Here is a 12792-nt window from a genome sequence, read left to right as displayed (position 1 = left end):
CCCTGCTACTGCCTTTAACAAAGAACAGGGGCTGCTGCAATTAATCTAAGCTACCAATGCCATGATGAACTGCACCATATTCACACCACTCACAGGCAACAAAGAGTTGATTCTCCCACTAGGAAATAATTAAGCATTTGTCATCTTTCTGATGCACCAAAACAATCAATCCATGCTGTGTACTCTCCACTATTCATACGACTTTATGCCAGTAGATGACTACATGGATGACCAAATCTTCAAAGAAACCTAGCATGGTCCATGCTCTACACTGATCAAAATCCACAGCCATTCAGCATGACAGATCTCACAGACTAAGGTTGACAGCTCAATGATTTTGAAGTGCAGCTACTTGCATTTATTGATCAAGCTGGGCTTTCTGGACATCATGGTGTAAACACTAGAGGGAAATTTTTACTTTTTTTTTTTTTTTCCATCAGTTTCTTGAATCCATCAACACATATGAGACAGTTCTTCATTCTGTTCCTGCTTGTTTTAGGAGTTCCTTATCTAACTAGAGAAGACTTTAAATTGTTCGGCCTTTGACCTTTTTAGTGTTTCCAGAAGGAAACTATGTTCTTCTAAATCTGATTTTTTAATATATTTTAGGATTAATAAGTATATTTTAGAATAAAAATTGCGTTTTGTTCACCAACTATTACTGGCTTTTCACCTTCAAATGTATCCTCTCTTCATAATTGGAAGGGGCATCTTATTTTGATAAGAGCTGAGAAGATAAAATTAGAGAAGAAAAGATTAAAAAGGACTGGAATTATTGATGATTCCGATTAGAGTTTTAACTCATAGCATTTATTTAATATTTGTTGATAGAATAAATATTTTGATTATTATTTTTACAAAGGGATAATATTTTGTTATATATATATATATATATATATATATATATATATGCATATATTAAATATTTAATTGGTCGCAAGCGGTGGGTCCGGCAGACAGAAGCGGGCCCGCCGTTGCGGTCGAGAGAGAGAGAGGGGTGGGGGGGGGGGGGGAGGGAATATTCCGTTGGATTCGCCGGGAATCACCGTCACATGGCGCCGTGAGTTGGATGAGCTGGAGGCGGACGGAGACCCCGCTCAGGCTTCCCCAGCTGTCACGGCACACAGCACATGGCCAGCTGCTCGCCCTGTCTCTTGGCCGACCACTTTTACCAAAACACCCTCGCTGTATCCCATCATCAGATCCCGCCACGCGTCTCCGCGTAAGGGTACGGACGTCAATTTACGTGGTGCCCGAAATCTTTCCTTGGCTTCCGGCTTGCGTGGCCAGAAATCTCCAAAGTACGGAATATTCTCGCCTTCAATTGCCGTATGGAAAGCTGCGAAAAATAAGTAATGGCGCTTCTTATGTGACGAAAAAGAGCAAAAACTCGAATTAAAATGAGGAAATTAAGTCCAGCACAGCGTGCGTCACTTGTTTGTGAGAATGCCCCTGAGGGATCTCCATTATATCTATATTATATATATGAACTCCTCCGGCGTAGTCGAAGCACACAGAGAGAGAGAGAGAGAGAGAAAGAAGGCAACTTCTGGGTTTTGGAGAGTTGTTTCCTCCACTTCCTTTTCTCTTCTCCTCTCTTCTTCTCCGCTCGCCTTATCCTCCATCTGTTATGTTTTTGGCCTGTGTCGTTGTTTGAATGCTGCAATGCGCTCCTCTGATACGAAGCAGTGTGGGTGTTCGTTGCATGGCCTGTAACTGTGCATTGGTGGCTACGACTGGGCTACAGGCGGAGGGGGAGTAGGAGGTGGAGGTGGAGGTGACGGGATCTGAATAAAAGAGCGGAAGGAACGAAGCGGTGTCAGTCGCGGTCTGGCCCAGATGTCCCGCCCCGGCGAGCCCAGCGGACGGGCCGGGAGGCGGACCGAGCTCGACCCGGTGGTTTACCGGTTCGGCTCCGCGTTGGCTCTCCGCGAGGGGCCGGGCAAGGACAAGGTTGACGACAACGGCGGCCCCCTCGGCTCCCCGGTTTCCCCCCTCCGGCCACGGGTTTCTGCCGCCGCCAACACCAGCAGCAGCTCCAGCTCCTCCGGCTCCGCGCCTGGCAAGCCCCCGGCCCCGGCGTCCTGCGATACCAGCCCCACCGCTGCCGCAGACCGCAGCAGGGGCTCCAAGCCCGGGCACCGTCGCTCGAGCTCTGGCCCGCTGATCTTCTCTGACCGCAACGGTGGCAGCGGCGGCGGCAGTAGCTCGGCGAGTTCTCCGCTGACCAATGTGCTTCCCGCGGGCAATATCTGCCCCTCGGGGAAGATCACCGGCATGGTGCCAAGGACCACGGCCAGGAGCGACGTGCTCGGCTCCGGCACCGGGAACTACGGCCACGGCAGTATCGTGCGCGGCGGGACGAGCGGCGGCGTCCCGAGAATCGATGCGGGGACTGGGAGCTTGGTGGATCCGAGTGCGAGGAGACCGACGGCTAGCGCGGACCCGCAGTTGGTGACGAAGGCGGGGAACGAGCAATACAAGAGGGGGAACTACGTCGAGGCTTTGAGGTTCTACGATAAGGCGGTGGCGATGTTCCCAGGCAATGCTGCGTGCCGGAGCAACCGTGCGGCTGCGCTGATGGGGCTGGGTAGGCTGGGAGAGGCCGTGAGGGAGTGCGAGGAGGCGGCCCGGCTGGATCCGGCGAATCGGCGGGTGCACCACCGGCTGGCGTGTCTTTACCTACGGTGAGATTCCATGTCGTAAATCTCGTAATCTTCTCCAGCAAATTAAATATGAAGATAGATTTGGTATCCGATTTCTTTTCTTTTCGAGCATCGTGTGTGATTTTAGGCCTAATTGCATCATCATGTTTGTCATCCTGTGATTGTTAATGTTGTTTTGCCCCAAAGCTTTGATCTTTGTAGGAATTGCATCTGATTATAACATCATGTTGGTGGTCCTGTGATTGTTAATGTTAGTTTGCCTCAAAGCTTTGATCGTTGTGGGAATTGCATCTGGTAATATCATCATGTTGGCCATCCTGTGATTGTTAATGTTAGTTTGCCTCAAAGCTTCAATCTTTGTGGGAATTGTGTCTTCTTTCATCAACCTGCATCATGTTTTCCGCTTACTGTTGTCCTGCTATTGACTGCTTGAATCGATAAACTTGTTTTTTATGTTTCTATTATTGATGTTTTTGATGTTCGCTATGGTTTGCTTGTACCAAATGTTCGATTCATCTGGCAATAGACCGCCTTTGTCGGATTGTTACGTGTTGATCCTAACTCGATGGTGAATAACCTTTTGTTGTCTCATGTGAGGTGGAAATTTTGTCTGTCTTTCTACTATTGGCTTGCTGTTTGGCACTGTCTGTCATCTGTGTTCTCTTTGTTTTGCTCCATCCTGCCCTTTGGCTGTTATAGATTAGTGGATTCTTCTCTACCTGCCTTGCTCTCATGTGCACCCGATGTTAATTGTCATTTTGGGTGATGGACTTCAGTTTGCATTATTTCTTGCAGAAAATACCATATGATATTCATTAAAAAAAAAATCCTGTTGTTACATTATATGTTGTCTCTATATACAAAACAGTGAAAATTTCTGAAATATGCAAATTTGTTTTCCACATGTAGTTTCTCCGACAGTCTTCATTGATTAAAGAATACCTCGAAGCCTCTTCTCTTGCACAATAGATAAACGAGTATCTGGTCCTGCTTAATAGTCACTTTCTGCTATCTGTCTCGTATCTGTTCTTATTCTTTGCCCGGTAACAGTTGATTATAGCTGTCATGGGCCACCTCATCGTCATGTTGCAGGTTAGGGCAGATTGAGAATGCAAGGCTGCACATTTTCTCAACAGGGAATCAGCCGGACCCTGTCGAATTGCAGAAGCTGCAAACAGTGGAGAGGCATTTAGGGAAATGCGGAGAGGCAAGGAAGATAGGTGATTGGAAAAGTGCATTAAGGGAAGCTGATGCTGCCATCGTAGCAGGAGCAGATTCTTCTCCCCTGGTAAAACACTAAAATTTTTCGTTTCGTTATCTAATAGTTATTGTTTCCATTTTGTTGTAAAAAAGTTTTCGAGTATAGCAGTCATAGGTAGTTGGACTTTGCAGCTAATTGCAATGAAATCAGAAGCCCTTCTCCGGCTCCATCAAATTGATGAGGCTGACTCGGCTCTAACAAGCTCGCCTAAATTTGAGATGTTATGTGCACCCTACTTGAATACCAAGTTTTTTGGTATGCATCCAGAGGCCTATGTGTACATTGTCCGTGCACAAGTTGACATGGCACTGGGAAGGTGAGCTTAAACTTTAAAGTTCAAACATAGAAAGAAAATCCTGGATGATGAGAGAAAAAGACAAAAAATCTGCAGGTTTGAAAATGCAGTTGAAGTAGCTGAAAAGGCTAAGTGGATGGATTCTAGAAGCATAGAGGTGGCAATGATACTGAACAATGTGAAATCAGTTGTAAAAGCTCGAATTCAAGGGAATGAGCTCTTCAAATCAGGACATTTTGCAGAAGCAATCACTGCTTATGGCGAAGGGCTCAAATATGATCCTTCAAATCCAGTCCTCCTATGCAACAGAGCAGCTTGCCGGTCAAAGCTTGGACAATGGGAGAAGTCTCTCGAAGATTGCAACCAAGCCCTCAGAATCCAACCCAGTTATATCAAGGCTCTTCTCAGACGTGCTGACTCCAATGCCAAGGTGAAGTTTATTTTACCATCCAGCCTCTTCAATCTACAAGTCATGCTAAATTGTTCTATGCAAAGAGAATGTTGCTAATCCATTTTTTTTTTCACTTGATAATCAGCTCGAGCGATGGGCTGAATCAGTACAAGATTATGAAGTCCTCAGCAAGGAGCTTCCACATGACCCCGAGGTGGCTGAAGCCCTGTTCCATGCTCAAGTTGCACTAAAGATGTCTCGGGGTGAAGAAATCTCTAATATGAAGTTTGGTGGTGAGGTCGAGGAGGTTACAAGTTTGGAACAGTTCCAAGCAGCAATATGCTTACCGAGTGAGATTTCTTTTTTGCATCCTTTGTAGTCAGTTTCACCAATCATATCTTTAATTTCTGTTTGATTTCATCTCTAAGTACTTGGGCTTCTTTGTTTACCTGGTTGTACCATTTAAACCTGCTATTGTTCCCAGCGATTTGTTGTTTAAACAACCGACTTCCTTTTGCATATTTTGATTATATTATAACGCTTGCGACGCGTTTACCTGATTCCATCCATGATTGCTTGTGACTATTATTACATTACGTTAACTTATTAATGTCTTTGAGAAAATTAATAGGAATGGATAATAAGCTTTTCGTCATTTTCAGGAGCTTCTGTCATCTGCTTCATGGCAGTATCCAATCAGAAATGTTCCCAGATCACACCATTTGTCAATTCACTGTGCATACGATACCCATCTGCAAATTTTCTCAAGGTATCGTCGTCATCGCTGCAATGCATTGTTTCTCTTCTGCATGTTCATTTTCATCTTTATTTGATATTTCTCACCCATGAACCAAAGGTTGATGTCGACAAGAGCCCCACCGTCGCGAAGGCAGAGAACGTGAGGGTACTCCCCACATTCAAGATCTACAAAAGTGGGACAAGGATGAAGGAGATGATTTGTCCCAGTCAACAGGTGTTGGAGTATTCTGTGAGGCACTACAGTCTCTGAGGAGTTGAGACACTGGTTCGATTCCATTATTGCACTGCCACCTTATCTACATCCATTAATATAAATGTCAGATCCCACTATGTGGTAACTCATTGAGTCAAAACATGAACTGGAGTGGTGGAGAAGAGATTTCCTCCATTTTCTTAGTCATGCAAATCTAGAGTAAGAGATCATGTCCCATGTCCTGCCCAGAGGATGCTCCTGAATTCCATATGTACCAACTACATAATTCATTTAGTTCTGCAGCCACAGGCAGATTTTTTTTTGGTGTATATACATCATGTACATGAACACTGGAATCCATTGGGGTGATCTTGTATATGATGCTGGTCGAACCGGGCGGTAAGAGAAGTGAGAGAGAGAGAGATAGAGAGAGAGAGAGTTTGGGTATATCAATTTATTGTTACTATCACCAATGTTTAATTTTGCTACTGCCACTGTTGCTGGTGGTGGTTTATATATATAATGTGCTTCCATTTCTGCAGAATAAATGAACCCGAAATATTCTTTTACTTGAATTGTGGCTCTTCTCCTGGTTTGTTCTTGGAAGAAGAATTCTGGTTTCTTCCTTTTGTCATCCTCAAGTATATGTGGTGGAGGGTTACAGTCTACCGAAATTTGAATGGTTGGAAGAAGGGGGAAATGAGTACGCACAGCCATTGTCCACTTGCTCGTCTTCTCTCTGCTCTGTGTGGACTGACTGTTCTGCACTGATCTAATTTGCGTGACAGCAGGAAAAGTGAAAACTGTACATTTTGGACAAGAAATTATGACGATGAAATGAATCAGAAGTCATTTTCGAAGAAGACTCTTAAGAATTTTCTTCTCCTTCTCATGAACTAAATGCCTCTGATGGCCAAGAATGACAGATGAAGAGAAGAGAGAGAAAGAGAGAGAGAGAGAGAGAGAGAGAGAGAGCATTCATGAATCTGTAGCGTGTGATCAGTGATCCAACCCGTGACGTTTTGCATCCCCACAACCTCCAAATTAAGGATCGATTCCCTCATGTTCATGCTTTCGCTTTGATGAAACGACAAGCGCTCCAACTCTCATGCAAGCATGCATTCATGTCTTCATCGAGAAAACACAGCTGGGTGGATTAGAGTCAACGCCGAACCCGTGAGATCTCAGGCATTGCTTCCTTGGCACACAGTAATGGCCTGTTGGGTTGACCTCCAGACCTTGCTGCCCTGTCTGCTTCTTCCCTTCTCGACTGTTGCTGCCATTTCTGTACTCTCTTCTTCACGGTTGAAGCATTCAATCTAACTAGGTAGTCGAAAGAAAAAGAATTGGGCTACAAATTAGCATTATATCGATAAGAGTTGTAGAGAGCGAAAGTCTAAAATTTACTGGTTCCTGGATTGTCATTTGATTTAGTGTGATCAAAGCTTGAAGTTGTCTATGGATAATGTAAATTCTGACCAATTTAATTACAACTGTCTTGTTGGGTGCTTGGGCTGACAACCCATATTCAATGTCGTGACTATAAAAAGAGAGAAAAAGACAGCAACAAGTTAGTTTTTGACAGCCATGAGATTCCAAAGAAAAGGAGGAGAACAAGACAGAAAATAAAGAGAAAGAAAGAAAGAAAAGAAGACAATGACAACACAGAGACTGTTCTCGATCATTTAACAGTGCTTTCATCTCATGTTAGATTAGATCTATAGTAGATTTTTACTGTGAGTACTTGAGGAGAATTAGGAAGGATTTAGATATTGTGCACAGTGACATGATCCTTGTATCACAGTTATTCTCTTATGATTGTTGTTAGGATTTTGGACAAAAGATTGAGATTTATATATTCATTATTATTATAGTGGATTATCTCTAGTTTGCTCGTTTTTACCCTTTACATTGAAGAGGTTTTCTACGTATATCTTGGTATTCTATTTGATTGTGGTTCCATTTAATTCTGCTGTGTGTTATGGTCTGCTAGTATTTGTTCGTATACAAAAAGTTATTTCTTTTTATGTCTCATCATAGCTTGTCATAGGGAATAGAATGAATTTTCTTATAGATCAGTTGTGGAAAAATCTAAATTAACTAAGCGAAGAACATTAAAATAAAGCTGAGCTGACCTTTCTAGGGTTCAAAACATCACCAACACAGGAAGCAGCTTCCAAGTCCATGCGTGGGACTTAAATGGAGCCTTGAGCTTTCTATGGTCAACACACTTGAACATGTTGAATCATAGGATAATGGGTAACGGAATTCATGAATGCTTGAATGGCTCAAACTTCAAATCTCGATTGAGCTTTGGCTTTTGCTTTTGCTGGAAGGAAGTCAATAAGAAGAAACTTTTCTTTGCGAGTGTTGGGCGATGACATCGGCGATGATGGAGAAATTTTTCTTTGCAAGTGTTGGACGATGGGATCATCTAACTCGGTTTGAATTGGCCCATGCAAGTTTAAGTGTTTTGGCTTGGTCTAGAAGGTATCGGGTGTTCAATATGATGTCGACCCATACAAAGATCGAGATCAAATTGATTTTTCGACATAGGATGAATGTTTTGAGTAAAGACCTTGATTATTATGGTTTTATAGAGCTATGATGATTGATCCAATTAGAAAGAATATTTAATAGTAGGGATGAAACATTCAAGAAGTATTATATATTAGACTCATATTTGTGTGATTATATAGTAGAGGATCATATTTCTTACACATGATATTTTATCATTGTAAAGATTTTTGGGTTTTAGTGACGACCGTGGGTTCAATAAGCTCGGGTGGAGAGCTTGTGGTAGTAATGATTTGATATTACTTAAAGATATCATTTTCGGAATGTGTTGTTATAGATATCCAAGCTCAGTAGTATTACTGAGTTACGTTAAAGATTTAAGAATTGGTAAAGGGTTAATAATGCATAACTGATCATATTAATGTACTTTGGTATCTTTTGGTTGAGGAAAGGCCAAAGGCATCATTTGTGGTGCCAAGAGTATTATTTCATTGAACATTACAGAGTTAATTGATGGAGAGATATATGAAGAAGTTGTAGATGTGGTAAAGTTATGCTAAAGTGGAGTAATAAGGAAGTAAAAGAGTAGAGGAGAATTACTTATTGAGAGTAGAGGAGAATTACTTATTGATAAGGTGAGAGGTGTGCTCGAGGGATTTAAGATGTACTCGCATAAACCACTAGATTATTGTAGTGACTTATTGATGATTGTTGATGAGGTGACAGGTGTACTTATTGATGATTATTGTAGTGACTTATCTTATTGAAAAAGCAATATTTTTTCAGGGAAAGGTAGATTTAATAAAAATAACATGATGTGATAGAAAGACCCTTTGAGTTTAAGGATCATAGTACCAAAAATCATTATTTTTAAAGGAGTACTTAATGAAGATGCAAGGTTCGGATTTTAGTATTAATTTCTATAAAACTTAGGAGCGTAGCTAGGGATAATATAAATAATTAAATATTTAGAATTTATGATAGTTTAAAATTTTATGAAATAGATTTTCAAATAGTGATTGATGTTATAGGATTAAGGTTAGTATGCAGTTAATAATGTAGACTATAGTTTTAAAGACCGTTGACCAAAAGGTTAATGGTATAGAGTCTTGGTATAGGAGGATAAGACCAGTCTTAACTATATGTCAGTACTTTCGATTGGCAAAACCAACTAATTGAGGTGTGTGCGGTGGTAACTTAAGATATTGTATAACCCATAATAAAAAATAAATCATTAAAGCTTGATATTCACCTCCTCCAACAATTTAAATGATAGATTGGAAGAAGTTCTCAACTAATTTTCTAAAATGAGTAAGATAGTAGTGACCTTAGATTTATATTTGAGATGATAGAATCATGTATATTTAGTGAAATAATATACGAAAATAATATAAAATCTAAAATTATCAAAGGAGCCGATTATCTATATATGAATGTAAATGATTTTAAATGGTTTAAATCAGAATAATGACAAATATTTCAAAAGGTAATATATGACTTTTATTATTAAAATAAGTATCATAATGAGTTATAATTTTACTTGAGAGTTATAAGATAATAACTAGAAATTAGCTATTATTGAACGAAAGAGAACGAGTGACTAAGACGATAATGCCACATATTTATTGGAATAGTAACTAAAGAAAAAATGATTGATCGAGTGATTTATGAAGCTGATGGCCACTCTATATATATCATGCATCTTCATTTTCGATTCCAAAAACAGAAAATATTATAAAACAGCAATAAGATAGACAAAAAATAGAAATAGTAGTCTAATAGGATAGGGGAAGAGAGAACAAGGAAAAATAGCCTTGCTTAAAAAAAAACTATGGTATTATGAAAATTTTATTATAAAAGAGATGAACTCATCGATTAAATAATATATATTTATATTTTTCTGTGATCAAATTATGCATTCAAATCATACATTTAAATATATAATTAATCCCCAAATTATAAATTAATTGAGAATTAAAATATATAAATATAGCATTATTATTCTATATTTACTTATATAGAGTGTTGTATCTCAGCAAAACAGAATTATTGAGAGGCATATGTTTTATCCTCTCCCACTGCTAGTCTGCTCTAATGGAAATAGCCGAAAGGATAGTAACATTCGCGAGATGAAGCTTCATCATGCAGCTTTGGTGATGGTGGGTCGACAGCATACAACCTTTCGAGCTCTTGCACCACCATATCCGGCTGCGGGAGCGCGACACGGCCAGGCGGGTCTTCCGCAGGTCTTTCGGGGACGACGATGGGCATCTCCGGCACCATGGCCTCGAGGATGGAGTCCTTCCCGGTGAGGGTTTGGACGACGTACTTGAAGTGCTTGGCGTCCGTCCGCACGTACCGCGTCTCCACGACCACCACCTTGACGTCGCCTCCGGCTTGTCTGCTTCCGCTCGACATGAGGCGACAGTGCTGGTCCATCTCGTCTTCTTGCATCGAGATCGAAAGGAGCTTTTCTTGCTTATATATGTGGGATCTGAATGGGTGTGGGAATCCGAAGTATCACGAGGAAGAAGAAAGGAAGGGACGAAGAAAAGGGTTGGTGGTCAATCTCGTGCGCCATGAAATCGATGGGGGCTGACTTTGAGCCTGGCGAAGATCGTCCGCGCACGGCCGCTAGTCGTCGTCGCTGATGCTCTTATTATTTTATAATAATATAATAAATTAGTATATAATAAATTATTATTACATCCCAGATTTATAAACTACAAAATTTTATTATTTTATTATTCATAATTTACAGAATACACTTTTCTTCTTAAATTCAAATTATTATCTTTACATCAGTAAATATTTTATTAATTAAAAAAATCACAACTTTCAATATATGATCACAAGTCTCTTTTGTTTCAGATATATTATTAAGTAATAGATTACTTTGAAATAAGTAAAAAAAATAAAAATATATTAACAATCACCGTAGAAACTTTTAAAAAATCATAAAAATAATCTTCAATATTCGTGAAATATATATAAATATCAATAATTTAATATAAAATGATAATATATCGATTCATCATAAAATTTATGTATCAGAAAAATAATAATAATTTCTTATGTACTAAATAAAATAATACATCGATCACATGCAACACATACATAATAATTAGACAACAAAGACATACATCATACCGAATACGATGGTGCACTTTCCTAACAACAAATGGAGAGACATACTTCATGGGATGAATTTCTCCCGATGACATATGAAGATAACCTATATTATACTCACAACAATAAATGGAATGGTATCTCTCACATGTCCAAGTGGAGACACGTTCCTTTTAATAACCCATTAATCTCTAAAAAGAATTGTCATGCATACTCTCCATAAGGATATATAAACACTTATAGCATTTGTTTACATTCATCCATTTATTCTTGCATGCATCTAAGAAATCAATATAATAGAATATTATTAAGAGCTCTAAGATGATATCTCCGCAAACGGTAAGCAATAAATTAATTTTATTTTTAATTTTACTTTCATATATAAAGATAAATATAATATTAGAATATATATTATTTTATTTTATTTTTTTTTAAAAAATAATTAATAATTTAATTGATTAATAGAATTCCTAATTTGTTCATATGATTAAGAAAATTAATTTTAATAATTCTCTTTAACTATACCGTATAAACATAAAATTAAATAATCAAGCAATGCATTATTTATAGTAATTAATAAAAATATTTATAAAATTGTTGATGATTACAGCGTTGATCGCCACCTTCTCTCTTCCTACGTACTACAGAGCCCCTCCTTAAATCGGTGTTTATGCAAGTATTCATTCAGCGCTCCATCGAGGGCCCTCCGCATACTGCAGGCTGAGCAGAACTCGAAAGAGCTTGACCCGGTCACCATTCCATCTCCATCACGAGGACTTTTCTCTCGGCAACAGTTGCTTTCGCTTCTTCAATCCCAGCCACGAGGAAGCCGGCAGTAGTACCTCATCTGTGTTGAGAAACCAATTCAACAGGGATCACCACCCACAAGGAAGCCGGCAGTCAAACTTGTCGCTGCCATACACAGCTGCTAGCCAGCCGCCTTTGATTGCTAAAAAGCCGCGCGTGCTTCCACACACACACAGGTCAGCAAGCTTCTACCATAAGTACTCAAAGTCAACGTAGATCAGGTCCTGGAATTTATTGTCGGACCAAATCCAAGCACATCTCTTTTTTTACTATGTAAAAGCGGAAGAAACTTCCATTTACAAAATGAATCTTTTAATCATCACCATGTTAAGTCTTCACGTATTTTGCAGCCTCTGGCACAGGTCTACAAGCAACAAAAAATTAGATGGTTAATGGAAACCATGTCGCTAGTCAACCTCTTATGAACATGTTATGTAAACCCTTACAGTATTTGTCTGTTCCACAGTGTTCATAACATTTAAGTATCAAACATTCATGGCATGAAGAGAGTCGTAATTAAGCACAGGCATAATTAGAACCAACCATTAAGCAGGGGCCCGGCCCACACACTTGTCGGGTTCGGACTTCGGCTTGCAGATGAAGCACCGAACCCATTCTCAGAAAGATCTCGTGGCCGAAGAAGCCACTGGAGCAGCTCCCATCTACAACACAAGCTTGTGGCACTGAAGCCCACATGACGATGTCGGGAGTTCCCAGATTCTGTGGGCCATACGGATCCAAATTTGCAGTATATATCTGATCCACACCCATTAT

At 40.0% G+C, this 12792-nt stretch overlaps 1 protein-coding gene across 1 annotated transcript; it reads left to right on the top strand.

The window, feature by feature from the left end:
* Positions 1 to 1503: 1503 nt before the first annotated feature.
* Positions 1504 to 5921, top strand: LOC135608211 (TPR repeat-containing thioredoxin TTL1-like). The gene is made up of 7 exons (XM_065100843.1): positions 1504 to 2687; positions 3759 to 3954; positions 4059 to 4243; positions 4319 to 4652; positions 4759 to 4963; positions 5276 to 5382; positions 5470 to 5921. Exons 1-7 carry the CDS (start codon positions 1840 to 1842, stop codon positions 5620 to 5622), a joined length of 2028 nt encoding a protein of 675 aa, XP_064956915.1. The 5' UTR covers positions 1504 to 1839; the 3' UTR covers positions 5623 to 5921.
* The last annotated feature ends 6871 nt before the right edge of the window (positions 5922 to 12792 follow it).

Source organism: Musa acuminata, chromosome BXJ2-3 (assembly GCF_036884655.1).
Source record: "Musa acuminata AAA Group cultivar baxijiao chromosome BXJ2-3, Cavendish_Baxijiao_AAA, whole genome shotgun sequence".
NCBI lineage: Eukaryota > Viridiplantae > Streptophyta > Magnoliopsida > Zingiberales > Musaceae > Musa > Musa acuminata.
The sequence above is the reverse complement of the archived record's forward strand: the minus strand, read 5'-3'. Positions and strand labels throughout refer to the sequence as shown.

Bases quoted from the DNA above. Each gene is read 5' to 3' on its own strand.
- LOC135608211 (XM_065100843.1), top strand. From the start codon at position 1,840: ATGTCCCGCCCCGGCGAGCCCAGCGGACGGGCCGGGAGGCGGACCGAG. The intron at 3,955-4,058 runs GTAAAACACTAA...TGGACTTTGCAG, and splicing joins GAGCAGATTCTTCTCCCCTG to CTAATTGCAATGAAATCAGA. The intron at 5,383-5,469 runs GTATCGTCGTCA...CATGAACCAAAG, and splicing joins CATCTGCAAATTTTCTCAAG to GTTGATGTCGACAAGAGCCC.